The sequence below is a fragment of the Elephantulus edwardii genome, unplaced genomic scaffold (assembly GCF_000299155.1).
Source record: "Elephantulus edwardii isolate Elephantulus edwardi_28Jun2011 unplaced genomic scaffold, EleEdw1.0 scaffold00025, whole genome shotgun sequence".
In the NCBI taxonomy this organism is placed as follows: domain Eukaryota; kingdom Metazoa; phylum Chordata; class Mammalia; order Macroscelidea; family Macroscelididae; genus Elephantulus; species Elephantulus edwardii.
This window is the reverse complement of record NW_006399775.1, coordinates 16,021,596-16,044,324: the sequence shown is the minus strand read 5'-3', so window position 1 is coordinate 16,044,324 and position 22,729 is coordinate 16,021,596. Positions and strand designations below refer to the sequence as shown.

The following is a 22,729-nucleotide window of genomic DNA, read 5'->3' as shown; positions in this document are numbered from 1 at the left end:
AAAACAAACAGATTCATCTTGGAGAGGATTAAACCAAGCTACTCCTTGGAGGCAAGGATTCTGGGGCTTCGTCTGACATACTTTGGATATGTTGCCAGGAGGGACGGGTCCTTGGAGAGGGACATCATGCCTGGGAGGGTGGAGGGACAGCGCAGGAGGGGAAGACTCTCTATGAGATGGATTGATTAGATGACTGGGGTAATCGGATGGGTGTGTCAGAGGCGGTGCGGTTGGGGCAGGATAGAGCAGGGTTTAGGGCTGTTGTGCATAGGGTCGCTATGAGTCTCAAACGACTAGACGGCACATAACAACAACAACAACAATGGCCACGATCAGGTGCACCTTAGTCTCCAGACTGACATCCTTGCTCTTCAGTACTCTTATGAGGTTCCTGACAGCAGATTTTCCCAATGTAATTCATCTTCTGATATCCTAGGTCCTGATACCAAGAGTGTTGACTGTGCAGCCAAGCAAACTAAAGCTGTTAATAATTTCAATCTCTTCATTATCTATCACAATGCTGCCAATCAGCTTAATGATGAGAATCTCTGTTATGCTAATGTTGAGCTCAATCCGTATGGAAGGCTTCAGTACTTGACCTACAGTAGCAAATGCCTCAGTTCCTCCTCAGCTTTTGGCATGCAAAGTTGTGTCATCTACATAACACATGTTGCTGAAGAGTCTTCCTCCAATCCCAGTGCCACATTCTTGCTCATAGAGCTCCCCCTTCCATCTCATGATCAATTCTGCATATAGATTGAAAAGGTATGGAGATAAGATGCATCCTTTCCTGATTATGCAGTATTTCCTTGCTCTGTTCTGAAGACTGCCTCTTGGTCCAAGTATAGGTTTTTCATGAACACAATCAAGTGTTCTGGGATTCCCGTGACCAGAGTTAGGCACATTTTGTTGTGATCTTGTGTATATTTTGGTAGTTCCCTCTGACACCAACTGTGGATTTGTTTGACTTGCTTTGGCCAATGGACTAGGATATAAAATGTTTACATAGAAAAATCTAACAATACACAATAGGTTTAATGGCTACATAATATAAACAGAAGGCTGCCAAGCACTTGCACTAGTGCCTTGGCTCTTTTGGAATTTTGAGATCATTAAGTTGTGAAGATACCAGGTTGAAATACAGCGGAAAACCCAGTGATTGTAGTTAAATTTAGTCCCTGTCAAAGCCATTAGCTACAGACAATCATATGTGAGAGCTCAGGCAAAACCATAATCTATAGAAGTATGAGAAAAAACAAAATCTTTATTGCTTGAAACATTAACACTATGGGATCATTTTATCTGAGGCAAAATAAAATGATGGGAAATAAATGTCTAGCCTATAGTTTACTGGACATTCAGTTCAAGTTTCTTTGAGTATTTGTTATTTGTCTATGCCTAATATACAAAAGACATTCAATACACATTAGACAAATAATGGATACATGCACGCTGGGTACTACACAAATAAAAAAACAGTAACATCATTCAGTTCCTATTATTCATGGTTCTTCCTGCCAAAAGCAAGTTTTACAGGAGGAGTGAGCTTACTAAACCAAACAAATAGCTGTTTCAAGTGAACAATCCTATATATAAACGTTTGCACTTTCAATTTGTGTTAGATACTACCTAGCTGTTTCATGTGTAATCTATTTAAGTACAAAGTTCTATTATTCTGGAATAGTGAAAGAAACTGTTCTAGAGGACATATAGTTCTGCTTTTCAGGACCCCAGAAGATAACCAACTAAGAATTCACTACACTCAAAACATTTATACCCCATTTATGGAATATATTGAATAAATCAGTATTGAGCTTCTACTATCTAAGCCAGACAACTTGATAAATTCTGCCCTCAAAGATTGATCTCTAAAATGGAATTATAATCCAACAAGTAATCAAATAATTACAATTCAGTCACAAGAAATCAAGGAGAAATAAATCTGTGTGGAAACATAAGCTTTAATTACAAAGACTATGCTCCAGGCAGGCAGGGGACAGATGCAAATGTTCAAAGGGATAGAGACGTAGGAATATATAATATTTCATATAGACATTCAACCCTCGGTAAGAAGCAGTGACTATGTTTGAGCGTTTTGCACTGGAAGTATAAATAAGTCTATATTTAATCACTAGGTAAGGTCAAATTATCAGTTGAGTATTTCTAGCACAAGGCACCACAGACAGTATTTCTATCAACAAAACTAAGTTCCTATCCTCAAGGTGATTAAAATTCAATAAAGAACCTAAGAAATAAATAATAAATAACTAATCAAGGACTGTAGCCTCCATTATGGATTGAGGCTCAATGTCAAGAAGACAAAGATTTTCACCACTGGGCCAATTGGCAGCATCAGGATAGATGGTGAAGAGATTGAGATTGTTCACAGCTTTAGTTTCCTTGGCTCCACAGTCAATACTCTCGGCACCAGTAGCCAGGAAATTAAAAGGCACATTGCCATGGGAAAGTCTGCTGTTAGGGACATCTCCAAAGTACTGAAGAGCAATGGTGTCTCTCTGGAGACTAACGTGCGTCTGATACAGGCCATGGTCTTTGCAATCACTTGTTATGCATCAGAGAGTTGGACAATGACCAAGGAGGACAGGAGAATTGATGCCTTTGAGCTGTGGTGCTGGAGAAGAGTATTGAGAGTACCATGGACTGCTAGGAAAACAAACAGATTCATCCTGGGAAGGGTTAAACCAGGTGGCTCTTTGGAGGCAAGGATTCTGAGGCTCCATCTAACATACTTTGGACATGTTGTAAGAAGAGACTGGTCCTTAGAGAAGGACATCATGCTTGGGAGGGTGGAGGGACAGCGCAAGAGGGGAAGGCCCTCTATGAGGTGGATTGATTCAGTGACTGTGTAATTGGGATGGGAGTGTCAGAGACAGTGCGATTGGCACAGGACAGAGCAGAGTTTAGGGCTGTTGTCCATAGGGTCGCTATGAGTCACAAGTGACTTGACAGCACATAACAACAACAACAACAACAACAATATAAAAGATTGGCTTACACATGTAAGCGAATTAACAAAAACTCATTACCATTGAGTTAGAAGGAACTCCTAGCTGACTTTCCAGTGAGTTTCTAAAGTTATATCACAAGAGAGGAGACTGCCTATCTTTCTCTGACAGAGAGAGCTAAAGGTAGATTTGAACCAGTGGAGAGCTACAGCCTTTAGGTTGGCAAGACAACCCCCTATAGACTATGCCACCAGAGTTCTCTTTGTAAGACTAAAGGAAAAGATTGAAATAAAAATTTAGTTTCGGCTTAGACAAATTAATTCCAGTCTAAAAAAGCTTCTATGTGATGTTGCTGTTGGACCCTATGCTATCCTGTGCCATCCTTATAATTTCTGACACACTGGAGCCCATTGCTGCAGTGACTGTGTCTGTCCATCTGGTTGAGGGTTTTCCTCTCTTTTGTTTCCTTCTAAAGTTCCAAGAAGATGCCCTTCTCCAAGCAATAGCCTCTCCTTGGCAACATGCTCAAAATATGTGAGACAAAAGCAGCTTTGTCACCTCTGTCTCCAACAACCACATTTGCTGCACTTTCTCTAAGATTTATCTACTTGTTCTTTTGCAATCCATGAAATATTCAGTACTCTTCTCTAATACCGTAGCTCAAAGGCATCAATTCTTCTTTTGTCATTTTTATTCATTGTCCAGCTTTCAGATGCACAGCAAGTGACTGAAAAGACCATGGTCTGAATCAGGAGCACCTCACTTACTCTTCAAACTGACACTGCTGTTGTTGTTTGGTGTCATCAAGTTGACTATGACTCACTACGACCCTATGAACAAGATAAAAACTTGCCCTATCCAGCACTCATCACTATGACAATCTCCACCATCATCGCTCAAGTTCATTACTTCAGTTACTGTGTGGATCCATCTTATTGAGAATGCTCCACTCTTTCGCTGACCTACATTACCTTTCCCTATGATGTCTGTTAATCCTTCTGACAACGTGCCCAAAGTAAGTTTCACCATCCTTGCCTCTAATGAGCACTCTGGTTGCACTTTCTCCAACACAGATTTGTTTGCTGTTTTTATAGTTTATGGAATATTCAATACTTTTCACTAACACCACAATTCAGAGCCACTGATCCTTTTTCAGTCATCCCTGTGTCTATCTAATAAGACAAAATAATATAAGGTAAAAGGAATTGCACAAGAAAGAGTCACGTTTTGCCATTTGCAAGGTGTTTAAGAGAATGATGCCATTAAAAGATGTGGGGAGGTCATGGAAAGGAAATCATTTAAAGTAAAAGGCCATTTGGTCTGTGGAGTTTATGACAATCAAGACACTATTTATAGGGAGCTCTGGTGGCCTAGGGGTAAGAAGCTGCGCTGCAATCCCAGAGGCATGCTGTTCAAATCCACCAGATGCTCTGCTGGAGAAGGAGGGACAATCTCCTCCTGTACCAGTCAGATCTGATTTGGCGGTTGACGTATTAAACAAAAGAAAAAAAAATACAATTAACTAGAGAAATCTGACCAGTATCTCTAACATTCTAATCTAACAGTTATTGTTATTTCCCATTGAGTCACCTGTGACTCATAGCGACCCTATGTACATTAGCTCTGAAAGCTGCCCCATCCTGCATCAATCTCATCATCTCCAATAGACCTAATACCATTGTTCCAGTCTGAGTCAATTCATTTTATCTTGAGTCTTCCTCTCGTCCCATCACCCTTCCGTCCCATCACCCTTCCAAGTATCAAGGACTGGTCCCTCCTGAGTATGTACCCAAGGTCTGTGAGACTGAGTTTCAAAACTCTTGCCTCCAGGGAGCAAACTGGTTTTATCCTCTCCAGGACAGATCTGTTTGTTCTCCAGGTAGCCCACGGTACATTTAACACTCTTCTCCAGCACCACAATTCAAAAGTATTGACCCTTCGATCATCCTTAGTTATTGTCCAGCTCTCTGATGCATAGCAAGTAATTGCGAAGACTGTGGCCTGGAGCAGAAGCACCTTAGTCTTCAGAATGACATTGTTGCTCTTCAACCTCTAGAGAGGTCCCTGACAACAGACTTTCCCAATGCAATTTGCCTTTTGATTTTTTCCCCCGGCATTTCTTTTTTTGTTTGTTTCCTTTTTATTTTATTAATTTTAATGAACATTTACAGAGATTTTGGCTTTCCATTCACTCACTGTTGCACTATTGCCTTTTGATTTCTTGACTACTGGTGGTGATTGTGGAATCAAGCAAGCTGGTGTCTATAGTGTTAATTGTGAAACCAAGCAAAGGGGAAAAAATACATATGGGACTAAAATACATCAGTTACACAATCCAAAACACACTACCTTACCAAGAAATGTACTTACAGTAAAATAACCCTTATTAGCTTCCCAAGCTCCTTCACATTTAGTGATGTCCACTTTGATGGGTATCCTAAGATCATGACATATCTTAAACTTAGTTCACAACTGCTTGTACCAATTGCTATACCAATGCAGAGTTAACTATAATGACATAAAGAAATCATGATGGCACAGTGGTTAAGGGCTCAGCTATTAACGAAAAGGACAGCAGTTAGGTCATGGTACCACCGGGTACCATGAGAGAAAGATACTGCAGCTAGATTTCAACAAGATTCACATCTTTGGAAACCCTAGGAGGCACTTCTACTCTCATAGGAGTGTCACTATGAAGCAGAATCAACTCGATGGCAATGAATTTTATTTTGATTGGCAAAGACACGTAAGATAATGAAACAATAAACACACAAACATTCCAGAAAATAAGACCTGCAAAGTCATTTTCAAAAAGCCTTTAACCTATTGCATTTAAGTAAGTTTTAGATGTTGTTGTTGTTGTTTAATGCCGTCAAGTCGTAGACGACTCATAGCGACCCTATGAACGAACAGCCTGAGCACTGTTTGTACATAGTGTTTCCGGAGGCAAGCCAATTTTGGAAGTGGATGCCGCTCCACTTTTAGATAGCAGTCCATAAAGCCCCAAGTAAGAGTTACAGCTCACCAATGGTCATAAGAATGGGGAACAAGCATTACTGGTACATGCAGAATATCATAAAGAAATTATATGCCTCTTTTTCTTTATCCTTAATTAAATAAAATTTACATTTTTAGCATACATTTTAAAAATGACGAGTACCTATATTTAGGGAAAAAAAACTAATCCTTAAAATACTATAAACAATTCTTAAATGCCTACCTTTTTTAAACTTTGGATCTAGAGCTAGGGTTGGAGGCAATTCAAAGGTGTCATTGTTATGATAATGTGTCAGTGGGTGAGGAAGTCTTTCAGTAAATCACTTTTGAAGCCCACCTCCTAAAGTGAAAGGTCACTGAAGGTGACATTTCCTTGTAGGGTGCCTTTTTTTTAAGGAGAAAACAAAAAACAAAACACACAGGCTCCCTCCTACCTTCTACCAAGAAGTCTTTAGCACACATCTCCAACTAAAACCAGGGGTATATGTAGACTTAAAGATTATCCACATTTATATTTAACCACTGCTCCTTAATTTAAGGCCAGAAACCCAAATCCAATCGGCTATATTTCAAACTACCCCCTCTGCAATTATTTCAGCTATGAAATAATACAATGGATCCGAATGTGTAATTGACAACTGAGTTCTAACAATTGTACATAACTGTAGAAAATAATTCCCACATTAATATTTAGATTTTGGATACAAGGTGAAAACACTATAAAAAATTAACTAATCAAAAATCCCAAAATGTTAAGCAGGACCAAAACTGCTATGATTCTAACTTACACAAAGAATTTCCAGTAAAACATCTTTTGAGGAAAAAGTTTAATTGCAAATTATGTTTGAAGGTGTATGATTTAAAAATATTTTAAACAGTCATTGCAGTTGGTTCCAACTCAGACTCTTCTGAGGCTGACTGAAAGGGATTGTTCCAAGCTAGCACTGATAGATTGAAACCACCAGAGACTATGGCTACAGACTATGTCATAAGTGCCATCATAACTTTAAAACATGACATTCTTCCTCTTACAAAGATGCTGTGCAGAGGCATTCAAAATGGTCCCATGTATGACCCACCGTCGTAGGTTGTACTGTACAACACAGCTTCTAACAAAACTAGCCTGTCCTGAACCCCTGGTAATAGAATTGTTTACCTTTATATCAAGAAGGTTGGGAAAGCACCAAAATCTGTGTGTGGATTGTTCGCAGGCTGACTAAATGGGTGTGGATTGTTCCCAGGCTGACTAAGAGGGGCAAGTGCTAAAGTTTTCATGAGGATGTCAAAAAAACAAAAAATCATGTTCCAAGTGTGCTAAGTGTGTCCATGACAGGATCAAGCAAGCTTTCCTTATGAGGAGCAGAAAACTGTGAAAGTACTGAAGGCACAAGCACAAAGTCAGAAAGCTTTAAATAAAAAAGGTCACTTCTGTACATAATAAAATTATATGATTTGTTCTTTTCGTAAAAAACCCACTACATTCTAATGGCAGGAATACTGGCAGCATTGAGACAACCAAAAGGTTAAAGATTACCAGTTTGAAGACCAGGTGTTCTGTGGGAGAAAGATGAGTTGTTTCATCCTATGAGGATTTATAGCCTTGGAAACTCAGAAGGTCATTATGGGCTGGAATCGCTTGACAGTGGTTGACTAATGTCAGACACTGATAGTCCTTTAAACATAGTTAATCCCCTAAACTAACAGAGAGATGCAAATCAAAACAGTTATGAGATATCATTTCACCCCCAGCAACAATAGCAAAGTTCAGTAGAGTAGCAAACAAAAAATGCTGGCAAGGTTGTAGAGAGATTAGAACTCTTATTCACTGCTGGTCGGAACATAAAATGGTACAACTGTAGAAGGCAGTCTGGTGCTTTCTCAAAAAGTTGGAAATGGATATACCATTTGACTCAGTAATTCAACTACTAGGAATATACTCTAAAGAAACCAGAGCCCTGACTCAAAAAAATGTATGCACATTCATGTTCACTGCAGTGTTATTTACAATAACAAAGAGATGGAAACAGCCCAACTGCCCATTAACAAACAAATGAATAGAAACACTGTGGTACATTCACACAAAGGAGTATTATGCAGCACTGCAAAACACTACATAATACGGAAAAGCCTGGAAGACAAAATGCTGAGTAAAATATCTCTGTCACAAAGAGACAAACACTGAATAACACAGCTGTTATAAAACAGGACTGACATGGGGATGTGAGGAGAATAGGGAAAACTGGATACATAATGAACACTACATTGGAACAGATGAAGGGGAAAACTGAAAGGAATGCATGATTAGGTATTTTATGTATGTCAACAATCTAAAGGAATGTATGATTAGGCATTATAGGTATGACAACAATCTGGAATAAAAGGTGCACTGCAAAGTGGAGTGGGGGAAGGAGATGGAAGGAGGAAAGAAAATGTGCAATAATAAAAGAATGAAAACCCAACCTTTCTGTAAACTTTGATTAAAATCACAATTTAAAAAAATAACGTTAATTCATGGAATAAATTAATGAAGCAGTTCTTATTATACTTCTTTTCAAAAGAGTTAACAAATTTAAAGAGATTAAATAATTCACTTTTGGTCACACAGGTCACAGGACTAAGACTCTCGGCTTGTCTGACTTCAAGACCTATATCTTTTTTACTTTGGCATCCTTTCAAACCATAGATATCTAAGCAATTCAAAGCCACTGCCAAAACATTTAATACCCATTTAAAAATTATCCATTTACTCAACACCTACTGCATGCTAAATCAAGGAAACAGTGGTGAATAAGACAAGCAAGGTCCTTCTTGGAATTTACAGTCTAAAACAGACTTTCTTAAACTACAGAGGACAAAAAATGATTTGTGTAACTCTTTAATTTCCCAAAAACAATATATAAATATAGCACCATTCAAGATGCACAGGGAAGCCCTTCATTCAAGATGCACAGTGGTTAGGTGCTTGGTTTGCTAACCTAAAGGTCATAGTTTCTAATCCACCAGCCTCTGTAGGGGAGAAAGCCACAACAGTTATAGAGTACAGACTTGGAAACTCTATGAGGCAGTTCTACTTTGCACTAAAGGGTTGTTATGTCTTAGACTCATTTAATGGTAATGGATTTCGGTTTTGGTTTAGATAGAGCGAGAGAAGTTAATTCAATACATACAATGGACTAGAATTAAGAGTTTAAGAATTGATTGGAAAAATGCTGTCCTGAAGGGGAAAAAACCACAAGTGAGTAATGACAAGAATAAAGTATGTTTTATTACTAATGTTGTTAAATTAACTAGGACTAACAGCCACCCTCTGACAACAGATCTAAACCCTGTCCTACACTGCAACATCCTTATCATCCCCAACATAATTGAACCCAATGCTACAGACACTGTATCAATCCATCTCACTGAGTGTCTTCCTATCCTTTGCTGACACTCGGGAAGTTTTCAAGCAAGATGTCCTTTTCCACAGAACTGCCTCTCTTAACATGTTCAGAGTGTGTGAGATGAAAGTTCATTATCCTTGCCTCCAAGGAGCACTCTGGCTGTACTTTCTCCAAGAGAAATCTTTTTATTCTTTTGGCAGTCCATGGGATATTCAGCACTCTTGTCCAACATCACCACTCCAAAGCACTGATTCTTCTCCTGTCTTCCTTACTCATTGTACAGCTGTTAGTTGCATAGTAGGTGACTGGAAAGACTGTGACTTGAATCAGGAGCACTTTTAATATTTAAACTGTCATCACTGCTCTTTAAGACTTTGGCAAGATCCCTTGACAACAGACTTTTCCAATGCTATACATCTGTTCTCTTGACTGCTATCTGCTGGGTATTGATTGTCAACACCTATCATTTATCAAGAAAGATAAATTTTTACCTTTTCTCCATCTATCATAATTTTTGCCTATTGGCCCAGTGGTAAGGATTTTTGTTTTCTTAATGTATCCTTTCTCAGTACTTATTCAATCAATCTGTATGCTGAGTAAATAATTAGACAAGCTATGGCTTCAGGACCATTTGCACTCTTCCTGGATGATACCCCTTGATATCCTCCCACAACTCATTTGGTCTTTGCTCATTAGTGTTCAAGGCCTCAAACCTGTTCCTGAGATGGTTCTGAAATTCAGGTGGGATAGACTCAAAGTCATATTTTGGTTCCCGTGGACTTGGTTTAATTTTCTTTAGCTTCAGCTTGAACTTGCATATGAGTAGTTGGTCTGTATCAGCTCCTGGCCTAGTTTTCACAGCTGATATTGAGCTTCTCCAGCGGTTCTTTGCACAGATGTAATCTATCTGTTTCCTAGGCATACCATCAGGTGAAATCCATGTATATAACCTGCGTTTATGTCTCTTAAAAAACATATTTGCAATGAATAAGTCATTGATTGTGCAAAATTCAATCATGCTCTCTCCAATTCCATTTCTGTCACTGAGTCCATGTTTTCCAACTACTGAATCTTCTTCTTTGTTCCCAACTTTTGCATTCCAGTCACCCAGTATTATCAATGCATCTTGATTGCATGTTCAATTGATCTCCGACTGTAAAAGTTGGTAAAAATCTTCTATATTTCCTCTTCCTTGGCCCTGGTTGTTGGTGCATATATCTGAATGATAGTGGTATTCACTGGCCTTCCTTGTACGTGTATAGATATTATCCTGTCACTCACAATATTGTAAAGGTCTGCGTTATGCAAATGACACAACCCTGCTTGCTAAAACTGAAGAGGACCTGAAGCACTTGCTGCAGAGGGTCAAGGACTGCAGCCTCCAATATGGATTGAGGCTCAATGTCAAGAAGACAAAGATTCTCACCACTGGGCCAATTGGCAGCACCAGAATGGATGGTGAAGAGATTGAGATTGTTCACAGCTTTAGTTTGCTTGGCTTCACAGTCAACACTCTCGGTACCAGTAGCCAGGAAATTAAAAGGCACACTGCCATGGGAAAGTCTGCTGTTATGGACATCTCCAAAGTACTGAAGAGCAATGGTGTCTCTCTGGAGATTGAGGTGCATCTGATACCAGCCATGGTCTTTGCTATCACTTGTTATGCATCAGAGAGTTGGACAGTGACTAAGAAGGATAAGAAGGATAATTGATGTCTTTGAGCTGTGGTGCTGGAGAAGAGTATTGAGGGTACCATGGACTGCTAGGAAAACAAACAGATTCATCCTGGAAAGGGTTAAACTTGGCAGCTCCCTGGAGGCAAGGATTCTGAGGCTCCGTCTAACATACTTTGGACATGTTGCAAGGAGGGACAGGTCCTTGGAGAGGGATATCATGCTTGGTAGGGTGGAGGGACCGCACAGGAAGGGAAGGCCCTCTATGAGGTGGATTGATTCAGTGACTGGGGTAATCAGGATGGGTGTATCGGAGATAGTGCTTTTGGCACAGGACAGAGCCGAGTTTAGGGCTGTTGTACATAGGGTCGCTATGAGCCGCAAACGACTCAACGGCACATAACAACAACAACAACAATATGGCTTCATGTTGCAGACCGAGGGTCCCAAAGAATAGAATAATTTTATAATAAAGAGACAAACAGCCAGGAATGAGATAGAGCAGAGAGCGTAAAACAGGGGGTCAGCAGTTCTCGACTGAAGACCTCGAGCCATGCTTCTCTGAGTATTTATATAGAATCACAAGGAAGTACAAAACAAAGGATAATGGTGAAATCTTTTACAGATGAGGCCAAGTTCCTCATAACATAAAGTTAATCTCAAGAGGGAGGGATTCATTTGATAAAAACTAAGAACAATGTTGACTCCTAAGGAATGCCCCAGTGTCACAAGGTGACCTTCAGCTTGTATTAAGCCTCCCTCAGCTTCAGGATAGGAGGAAGACTCATCAACAACCTAAGTTATACAGATGACACAACCTTGTTTGTTACAAGTGAGGAGACATTCACAATAGAGGAGCAATGACTACAGCCTTCAATATGGATTACATTTCAACATCAGGAAAACAAAAACCCTCTCCACTAGGCCAATAAGCAATATTATAATAGAGAAAAGATTGAAAGATTATTACTGATAGTAATATAAAATTTGGGAAAATCAGCATATCTTAAGTTAGAATTCTGAAATAGTATAGAATTCATTCATAAACGAATACTACAGTATGATCATTATGGCCATCAAGACTAGACAAAAATGAGACTGCAATTTTGCTCCCTGTATTCAAATTCTCACCGGTACTTACTATCAGCTTTACCCTAAGCTCTAAGTTTTCTCATTTGTAAGATGGGAACAGAGGAGGGGTTGGGAGAAGTGCCTATCTTTTAGGTTTGAATGAGGAGTAAAGGAGATGTTGCATGTAAATAGCCTGGTACTCCTCAATACTCTTAGCTGCTTTTTTTTTTCTTTTTTACTACTCTAAGTCATGCACCCGCCATGTATAAAGTATGCTAGGCAAAAGGAAAAAGACAGGAACAAGGGAGCTCTAGTGTAGTAATCAGTAGGCAGTTACACTGCTAACTCAAAGCCTGCTACTCTCCAACAGGTCAAATACACCAGCAGCTCTGCGGGTGAAAGATGGGCAATCGCCTCTTGTGTGATTTCCAGCCTCAGAAACCCACTGGAGAGTCAGGTATAAGATGGTTCCAATTCAACAGCAACTGCCTTCAAGGAATTTCTGACTAGAACAAGATATAACATCTTTGCAAATAGTTACAACTCAAAGCAGAATGGGAGAAGTATCACAGCCAGGTATAAAACATCAAAAATTGCAACCATACCCAATTTTCGGAGAATCCTTTTACATTCATCCCTGCTGAGATCCAAAAGGGTTGGCCATACAACAGGCATTGCTGCTTCCTTTTGGTAGCCCCAAAGAGCTTGTCTTCTCTGCAAAAGGGGGGGTGGGGGAGGAATCAAATTACTAAGGGACAGTCAAAAGATCACTCACCTTGAGTTCCAAAGGCTAAAGAAGTAAAATAAAAAAAATAATTCACTATCATATTTTAACACCACATTTCCTAACTTCTGTCAAATGAAAAGTCAGTCATTTGAGAACATATTATGAAAGTCCAAAACAGTGGGGAAAGCACAGGCTTCCGAGTCAAACACTATTACTGGGTTCAATTTCTAACATTTCTACTTACAGGCTGTTAGATCATGGGGACTCTATACATTCTGAGTTTAAGTTTTCCATATTTGTAAAATAGAGATAATGTTATCCAGTTTGCTAAGAGGCTTAAAGAGCAGCGGCTAGGCTGTAGTTAAATAAACAGATGCTATTATCTGGGTTATAAGGAGCTCTGGTAACAGTCAGTAGAGAGTTGTGCTACTAACCCAAAGGTCATGCATCTCTGGAAATTCTATTCCACCGACAACTCTGTGGGCGAAAGATGAGCAATGTTTTCTCTGGGTGATTTACAGCCTCAGAAACCCAATAGAGGGTCAGTTATGAGTAGGTTTCAATCAATGGAAATTAATTACTACATTAAACAAATGGATTTCTCCAGGTCTGTTTCTTTACTTATGTATTACCTGAGATAAAGTATAGCTTTTAGATCATCACTTGACTAGATGGAATTTAATAAAGAATTCTCTTCAGATCTTAACAATGAAATATATAAATTTGGACCTTGTAGTCATAAAACATTCAATTTGCCATAAGTTTATTATTGGTATTCAGGGGCTGATTTCATGCTCGGAACTCTCTGGTTTACAGATAAAAAGATAATGCATTAGCACTTCAACAAAACTTGCTTAGCTAACAGTAAATCAAAACCAAATGTGTTGCTATCAAGTCGATCTGACTCACAACCACCCTCCACCAGGTTTTTGAGAGTTTAAATCTTAAAGGGAGGAGATTATCCATCTTTTTTCTTAGGACTTTGATGGTGCACAGGAACTGTCAGAGCCTCCTTGGACTTATGGTTAATAGTACAGTGACAACACGTTTTGAAGTTAGCTGTCTCCAGATTCCTAAGAACAAATGACCCTGAGCTCACTTTGCTAAGTAGATATGTCAAACTTCACTACAAATGGGATTGGTCATCTACCTAATTTCCAGAAACTGTATTAAGGCACAGAAACACAAGGGAACTCTGATGGCCTAGTGACTAAGGAGCTGCCAACCCAAAGGCAAGTGGCTTGAGTCCACCAGCCATTCTGCAGGAGAAAGATGGGCAATCTCCGTCCATCTGATTTATGTTATGATTCATCGAGTTGCTTGAGTCTTACAGAGACCTATGTATAACAAACAGCCCGATAACCTGCTCTATCCTCTTCCAATCTCATTGTCTCAGACACACGGACTCCCATAACCCCAGTTACTGAATCAATGCATCTCTAGTGTCCTCCTCTCTTGCGCTGTCCCTCCACCCTCCCTCTCCTTATAGCCTCTGAAAATCACCTGGAGGGTCAGCTATGGGACTGTTCTGACTTGACAGCAATGAACGAATAAATGAACAGACTAGGAACTCGGACACATCAGCTCTAACAGTCAGAAACTCAAATACTGCTCTGGCGTCCGTTCAAACTCATAGCAATCTTTCATCAGCTTTCTAAGGCTGTAATCTTAACAAGAGACTGCCCAACTTTCTCCTACAGCGTCGATTGGTGGGTTAGAAAGACCAGAAACCAGCACTCTCCAGGCAGTCTGACATGCTACATACATACAGCTAACGTTCATGTAAACCCACCAAAAATAAATAAATAAATAAATAAATAAATAGATAGATAGATAGATAAATAAATAAATAAAATTTCTTAAATAGAAATGGTTGCAACATTGTGTGAAATGAATGAATGAATGGACTCGCCCGCCGTGCGGTGTGGGAGTCAGGCACAGAACTGAAATAACTTGCTGTATCTCGTTCCAGGCGCTGGGGCTGCTAACTTCAACTCTTCGCTCAGAGTTGAGCCCCCTCCCCCTTGCTTCCCATAGTTCTCTCAGCTCAAAACCAACTCAGAGCCTGAACTAGACTGCGCGCCCCAGTCGGCAAGATGACATAAAAAAAAGGAGTGGGTAAGAGGAAGAAGGGGCCGAGCCAAAGGAATCAGCTCCCTCCAAGAGCCAGTCCCTCCCCCCCCCCCCCGCTGGATCGCTGAGCGGCCGGCACACGTCACGGCATCCCTACGCGTCCCCGCCAGCAGACCCCACCGCGGGGCCACACTGCTTAGGAAGCCAGGGCAGCAGTTGCCCAAGCCCACACAGGGAACCGGGATCCTGCGTATTCCTTCTCCCACTCAAATGTCAAGGAGGCAGCCGCCCCGCCCCCTCCCTGAACACGCACTCTCTTCTCACAGCACCACAACAAGAGCCGCTCGTCCACCCTCCGAACCGGTGCCTCTCAGCGCCTGCTCCAATGTCAAGCCCACGACCCAAGACCCTCGGGTCCAGCAGCCAGTGTCAGCGGCCCCGGCTGGCGTCCGTGCGTCGCTCCCTCCTCAGCGGAAAGGACAACGGAGAGAGATTAGGCGCGCGGACACCCCGCCAGATGACCCGAGACTCACCCGGAGGCTTCCAGAGCTCGACCCCGGGGACTCGAGCACCAAGCTTGCTAAAGACCCCGCTATCCCATCTGGGGGAGCCCCGCGATCCCGTTAGAAGACAACGGGGGATGGGGCAGAGAGCCCCAAGCCGGATACCGAATGCTTTGGTCCAGCACTTCTCTAGCCTGGCTAGCCTGCCAGCTTTTCCCAGGACCCTGCCTGAGAATCACCTACCTGCCCGGCCTTTCGGGGCTCATCTAAAATGCTCCTCCGCCAAAACTAGGGGACACCAGGAATTGGGTTTGTTTGCGGTACCTCTGAAGGGGCAAGATGGCGACAGGTATCAGGGCGCAGGCGCAGCAGCGCGCTGCCGGTCGGGAAGTGTAGTTCGCCTTTCCCGCCTTTCGGAGAATACACACCAGAAGGCCCCATTCTCCCAGTCCCTCTTTTCCTCTGGGTTATGAAAGGAAAAGAGAGTCGTCGCAAGGGATGCTGGGAGTTGTGGTCCGACCCCAAACTCGCTCCTCTTTGGCTGAGGGTTGGCTGACTCACGCGCAAGGAAGGCTGGGATTGTAGTTTCCTTGGCCTCATCTCCTTACCCTCCTTGCTCTAGCTTCGCGCGCCTCTCCTCGAGCTGCTGTTTCCCGGCCAATCAGCTGTCTCTATGCTACGTGTGGTGTTACGTAGTGGCCTAAATGGCGTCGGCAGCTGAACGAAGCGTTTGCCGCAGCCTTTACTATAATTGAGATTAGGGATGATGAGAAAGTAGCTTTTTCACTGAAGTGACATTGAGAATTAGAAACGGATTCACAGTAAAAAAGGATGCGATTCTCAGAGGCAGTTGGGTCCCCAAACAACAACTCAGATAATTCATGTTGTGGTACGGACGTAGCGTCATCGCAGATGTCGGTACCCGCTCTGAGTGGTTCGAGTTGCGTGCAGAGAAGAGGAACCTAGCGGTCAGGCTGAGATTTGGGAGGAGTTAAGCTAACCGATTGGTCGGAGATTCAAAGCCTTCAGCCTCTCTGCTGGAGAAAGACGAGGCAGACAGCCATAAAGATTTACTTGCCCCATAGGGTCGCTATGAGTCGGAAAGTACCCTTGAGCAGTGGTGCTGATTTGTTCTTTGGGATGGTTTTGTTGTTGTTGTTTTACCTTAGACTTGGCTTCCTCCGTGTGTGCAGTTAAAAAAAAAAAGTTAATATCTTTTATTTTATATCTGTCAAAGGCAAGACTCAACAGCAGTCGCAAGGCATTCCGAATATGGCACAGTGGCTGCAATAATAAGATCAAGTACAGCAGCAATTGTGAAGATGGTTCGAGACGGGGCAACGTTTCATTCTGTTGTGCATAGAGTCAACATTATTCAAAACTGATGGGCAATGCCTTAAACTTGACTACTTCTATTGCTTTTTCCTTTTTTTTTTTTTCTTGAGCCAGAAGCTGCTTTACGCACACTGCCTCTGATGTTCATACTTATATTCCCAGATGTTCTCCACAGTCTTCCTTGCCAACAGCCTTGACTTCTCATTCTCTTCACCATCCATTATACTATGTAGTTTCTATTTCTTAAATAGTGGATTCCATTGTTTTAGTGGAATAATGATGAGACTTGTAACCTCTGTGGAATGGATGTCCTTTACCAGCCCCTTTGCTACGAGGGACCCTGTGCCCAGATCTTCTACCATTATTGTCTTGAGGTGGTGTGGGGAGAGCTTTCTAAAATTCAAAGTTAACCATGCTTGCAAAAAATCTTCCAATGACTCCTAATTGCCAGTTAGACAGAAATTCCTGTTTCTTTCAAAGAGCCCTTTCTAGTACCAAAACACTTCCTTATATAACTAGTCTTTTCACAGAACACTGCCACCACCTCTTCAGCTTAACTAAAATCTAATCTCAGTGCTGTCATTTTCCTTAAATGTACTCTTTTTCCCTTGAAGATCTTGTAAGTAGAGCTTATCAGTCTCCTTCATTTTCAAATACTGACTCAGGAATAGATAGTGGCAATATCCTAATTTCTAACTATAGTGTCAAAACCACTTCCCTAGGCTTTCACCAACAGGATATACACTCTATTTCACCCTCATTCCATCACTGTTTTGTTGTTATTGGTTACTATGGAGTCGAATACAGCTCATGACAAACCTGTACATTTTTGTTGCTGTCATTTTAAAAGAAGCATATCACCAGTCCTTCTATAGTACTTCAGCTCTTGTGATGTGCCATCCAGTCAGAACCAACTCATAGTTGACCCTCTGGCCAGCTCTTAGAGGAAATCATATGGGAAGAGAGTGGTCATCTTTCTCCCAAGGAGCAGCTGGAGGATTTGAATCTTGTGCCTTTGAGTTTTCAGGCCAATTCCTTACTAAGTCATTAAGCCTCCAATAAAGTTCTCGGTGGTAGTGGTGGTGGTGGTGGTAGTGCTGATGCTGCTGTTAGTCAATTTGAGCCTGAAACTATGAACGACAGATCTGAATCCTGTCCTAACTTGTGCCATATTCATAATCTCTGATACACTTAAGCCCGTTGCTATAGTCACTGTGTCAATCCATCTCATTGTGGTCTTCCTCTCTTTCACTGACCATCCACTCATGAAGGACAAAGCTTCACCATCTTTACCTCCAAGGAGCACTCTGATGTATTCTGTTCTTTGGCAGTATATAGAATATTCAGTACTCTCTCCAACACTACAACTTAAATAAATTCTTCTTATCATCTGCCAGGTAGGTTTAAACCACCAATATTTAGATTAACAGTTAGTACAAGCTTTGTTCTATTTAAGGACCTGTCCCTTTTTTAGGGAGAAGATTGAAATGGTCTCCTCATCACCTTAGGTTGCTTTGTTGTCCATTCTGAACTTACCAGTATATACAAAAATCTTTTGCCTCTACTGCTATTTGACCACCCATTTCTGTAACCACATCCTGAACTTTGTTCTCTAGGACTATTCCACTAAAGGGAGCTCTGGTGGAAAACTCAAAGGCACGTGGTTCGAATCCAGTAGATTCTCCACTGGAGAAGGAGGGGTAATCTCCTCCTGTGCCAATGGGATCTGACTCAACAGTACACAACAAGGGGGAAAAAATAGAACTATTCCACTGCTGACATCAGCAACCAAAGTATTCCACACTCCTAACAAAACTTTCTTTTGTTCTGGATTCCTTACTCCTTTACTTTCACCAAACCTGCTCTTCAGCTTGGTAAAAATCTACGCGTTTCTAGCCCCTCCCAGCTTTCCAAGTGGGTTCTCTCTGACTGCTTCTGCCTGGCCCAACTCCATAGTCATTTATTCCCACTCAGTTTCATCAGCATCTTCAAGGGCATTTGCTCACCCCTTCCACATTAGCTCTAAAATAGTCCCTAACTTGAGTTCATTGTTTCCTCAATAGCCTCTCCTTTGTTGATATATTTGTTCATTATTTCTGCATAATATATTGCTTTAAACTTTAAAGGTTTAACACAGTAATATTTTTTAACTCTTATATTTGTTTTTAAATGACTTCATCAGGGAGCACTGGTGGTACAGTCCATAAGAGAGCTGCGCTGCTAACCCAAAACGCCTCTCCAGCAGTTCAAATCCACCAATGGCTCATTGATAGAAAGAGGAGTAATCTACTTCTCTTTGATTTACAGTCTCAGGAAACCAAGGGAGATTCAGCTATGCAATGAGGTTTTTTTGTTTTGGAGGTTTTTTGGTGTTTTAGGGGTTGTTGTTGTTGTTTTTTTAATTTAAATGGCATTGTCAGAGGAATCGAGGGTTAGAAAGAATTTAACAGTTGACATTGGAGTCCTTCTTGCCAAAGATGAAAACAACCCTGACAAAGTTTCTATTGCATTCACTGCTTGTCCCATCAAGTCATCTTTATATTTTTTTTTTGTTTGTTTAACCATATTGCAAGTCTGGCCTCTCACTTAACCAGCACAAGCCAGAGATCTATGAACTTTACCTCTGAGCATGTGTCAAGCTACTTTCACAGTGATCAGAGCTTTCAGCCCACACTGGGCTAAGGTAGCCTCATCCTCCAGGGCTGTGCCTTCCAGAAGTAGCACAAGCTGATCTTCTGGGGAAATGTCCTCCAGTGATGATACTCACTCAATCTGGTGACTGTCTGCTGGTGAGTTCGAGTGTGTATACCTCCTGGATGAGAATGAAGATCTGCATGACTCAACTGTAATATTCCCCCTGATGCCATCAATCAGTTCTAAGATAGAGTTGAGGAACAGTGGAGAATAAATGTTAAGAGTGATTTAGCTGGGTAGTCACCGCTTGTGATCTAAATGGAGGTTGTAGTCCTCTCATGCTGGCTGGGCTAGAGAATCCACTTCTAGGGTAGCACATTCAGATAGCTGGCAAGTTAGTGAGGCCAGAGTTCTTTATTCCTCATTATGTGGACCTCGTCATAAGCCACTTGAACATCCTGACAGTATTATAGCCAGTTTCCTTTAAAACAAGTGGTCCAAGAAAGAGCAAGCAGGTGCTGCCATGTCTTCTTGGAACTAACCACCCACGGTGGCTGTAATAGTAAGTCGAGCATTTCCTAGAGCATGAGGGTGGCACAGGATAGGGCAAGGATCAGATCTATTGTCCATAGGGCCACTATGAGTCATCGTCAATTTGATGCCACTTAACAACAACAAACCCAAACAAACCATTTTTGCACTCAATTCATTATGTGAGAGGATGATGTCAGGACATAAATATATAAATGGAGCTTTGGGCCACAGTACTGTACATGTTGCACTGTTATTTTGTTGTGTACGTAGAGTCAGAATTGACCCATAGCTGACCCTCCAATGAGTTCAGAGGCAATTAATCACATGGAAGAAGATTGCCTGTCCTTCTCCCATGGAGCAGCTAGTGGCCTCCAACTATGTGCCTATGGGATTACAGCACAACTTCTTACCACTACAAACTAAAAAAATCAGTAGTTCAAATCCCCCTACTACTACTCACGAGAAAGATAGGCAGTCTCCTCCCATAAAGCTTTATAGCCTCAGAAACCCAATGGAAGATTGCTGTGGGTTGAAATCTGTTTAATGGCAATGGCTTTAAGGGGTGGTGTGTGTGTGTGTGTGTGTGTGTTTGTCTCAGCCAGGGCAGAGTCAGCTCTTTTAACAAAAGTCAAGTCATAGTCTGGCTGTGATTATGTGAATATTTTTAAAAAAAAAAAAACAAAAAAAACACCCACATATGAATTTTTTTAAGAAAAAATCTTTTGTACACAGTCCCCCACTATCACAAATTATGCCGTCAAGTTGGCCACATTTGGGGAAATTTCAGGGGTCACAACATCGCAAGTGCAATGAATAAGCCTTGCACTGGGAAAACCACCTTTGTGATCATGGTATCTGCCCTGCATAATCCATAAGTATTACACATATGTTTTTATGCATGTATATGTTTAGACATACATACATACCCTGAATGTATGTGTCCAAACCATTAAAGCTAGAATAACTACCTGTAAATAAGTTGAAATAATACTCAATAGCATTTATTGAAGGATATAACTCTCTTCAACATCTTGATCAGTAGATCAATCCCCCCTAAACCTCTGCAATATAGGCTCTTTCTACAGGGCCAATTTCGTGGGATGGCTTTCATAAATCAACCATTTCTTTCGGGTAGGCTACAGACACATGGACCACAATCTGGCCAGTCTTTGCAAACAGTTGAGGCAGAAAGAAGCCTACCAGCTCTTGGCAGGCTGCTTAGGAAGAAAACAAACAGATCAATCCATTGTTAGGATATATGTAAGCCCAGAGTAATAAAAGAAGGCCACATAAACCCATTGAACCACAACATAGTAATTATTTTTCAAAAGTAATTTGTTCAAAATCAAATGTCAATAAGAGTTCTTTTAAAAATCACAAGGTTATTAAGAAGTAAAGGAGCTCTAGTGGCCTAGCGGTAAGAAACAGCACTAACATCCCCAAAGCACACAGTTCAAATCCACCAGTTGCTCTTCAGGAGAAGAATGTACAATCTCAAGCTATGGGATTTACCACCTCTGAAAACTCACTGGAAGGTCATCTATGAATCACTTCTGACTCGACAGTACACGACAACGATGATACAGCAGAGGACTATCAAAAAAGGAGAAAGATCTTCAGTGAGCTGGACTGGCATACTGGCTACAGCAATGGGGTCAAGTGCAGGATTGTCAGGATGGCACAGATCTGGGCAGTGTATTGTTCTGCTGTACACAGGGCCGTTATGAGTCAGAAATGACTCAAGAGCACCTAACAATGTGGTTACATAACTAACCACTGTTGAAGAAATATTTTATTTTGCTTGTGAACCTTCAGTTTGGCTGAGGCTAACTTAGTGAGGCTGAGATTTAGATTCATTTATCGATAGTTCACTCATGTGACCAACAGTTGATGTTGGTTGTTGCCTGGACTCTGCGGGAGTGTCAACCAGAAGATCTGTGTGATGCTTTTTCCTATGACCTAGCTTTTCTCACTTGTTGACAGATTGCAAAGGTAGCAGATTAGAGAAAGTCAGAGGAACCTGTATCTTTAAATAACCAAACCATGGATGTAATATGAATAATGTGCTCTCTTAAACAATAATTATATGACACCAAATGATCACTATTTACCCAAAAAGAAAAATGAAAATATCAAGAGGAAAAAGGAAGGTAGAGCAACAAGAGAGAGAACAAACAGAACAGAAAGAAAGAAGAATGATGACACATTGTAAAAGTTATTCCTAATTACTAACAGGGAGCAAGTTGTATAAAAACTGTTAAATGGTAGCTTAATTTGCTGTGCAAACTTTTACCTAAAACAATTCAATATTAATTATTTTAAAAGGATAATAAAATAGCAAAAATCTAAGGCCAAAAAGATGAGTCTTCTGTCTTGATCTCCTTGTAAGACTGATGTTAGGTACCATCAATTTGATTCTGACTGATAGTGACCCCATGTGATGGGGTAGAACTGTCCCATAGAGTTTCCTAGGCTGTAAACCTTATTGAGGGAGGGAAGGGGAAATCACAAATCTTCCTTCCTCAGAGCCACTGGATAGATGGGAACTACCAATTTTTTCATTTTCTGCCTGATACTTAACCATTGTGCCTCCTAGACTCCTCTTATAAGGTTACTGGGGGGGCAATACCCTTAATATTCATAGACATCTTGTTGTTGTTGTTGTTGTTGTTTTGTGCCGTCAAGACACCTGGAACTCATAGTGACCCTGTGTACAACAGCCCTAAACCCTGCTCTATCCTGTGCCAATTTCACTGTCTCTGACTCACCTACCCCCATTACCCCAGTCACTGAATCAATCCATCTCATCGAGGGTCTTCCTCTCCTGTACTGT

The 22,729-nt window shown here is 41.1% G+C and overlaps 1 protein-coding gene and 1 pseudogene across 5 annotated transcripts in view; one reads left to right on the top strand and one right to left on the bottom strand.

Annotated features, from left to right (window-relative positions):
• Window positions 1-15,740, bottom strand: part of LOC102853403 (chromosome unknown open reading frame, human C11orf30) — a 98,245-nt gene extending 82,505 nt beyond the window's left edge. For 3 of the 5 annotated variants that reach the window (XM_006882866.1, XM_006882867.1, XM_006882868.1), the window contains exon 1: window positions 12,696-12,797. In XM_006882866.1, the coding sequence (XP_006882928.1) occupies window positions 12,696-12,765 (70 nt within the window). In that variant the 5' untranslated portion in view covers window positions 12,766-12,797. Of the gene's footprint in view, window positions 1-12,695; window positions 12,805-15,636 lie in introns of those variants that run through there. The other 2 variants (XM_006882869.1, XM_006882870.1) reach the window with 2 other exon arrangements.
• Window positions 7,022-7,401, top strand: LOC102874382 (annotated as a pseudogene).
• Window positions 15,741-22,729: the final 6,989 nt, after the last annotated feature.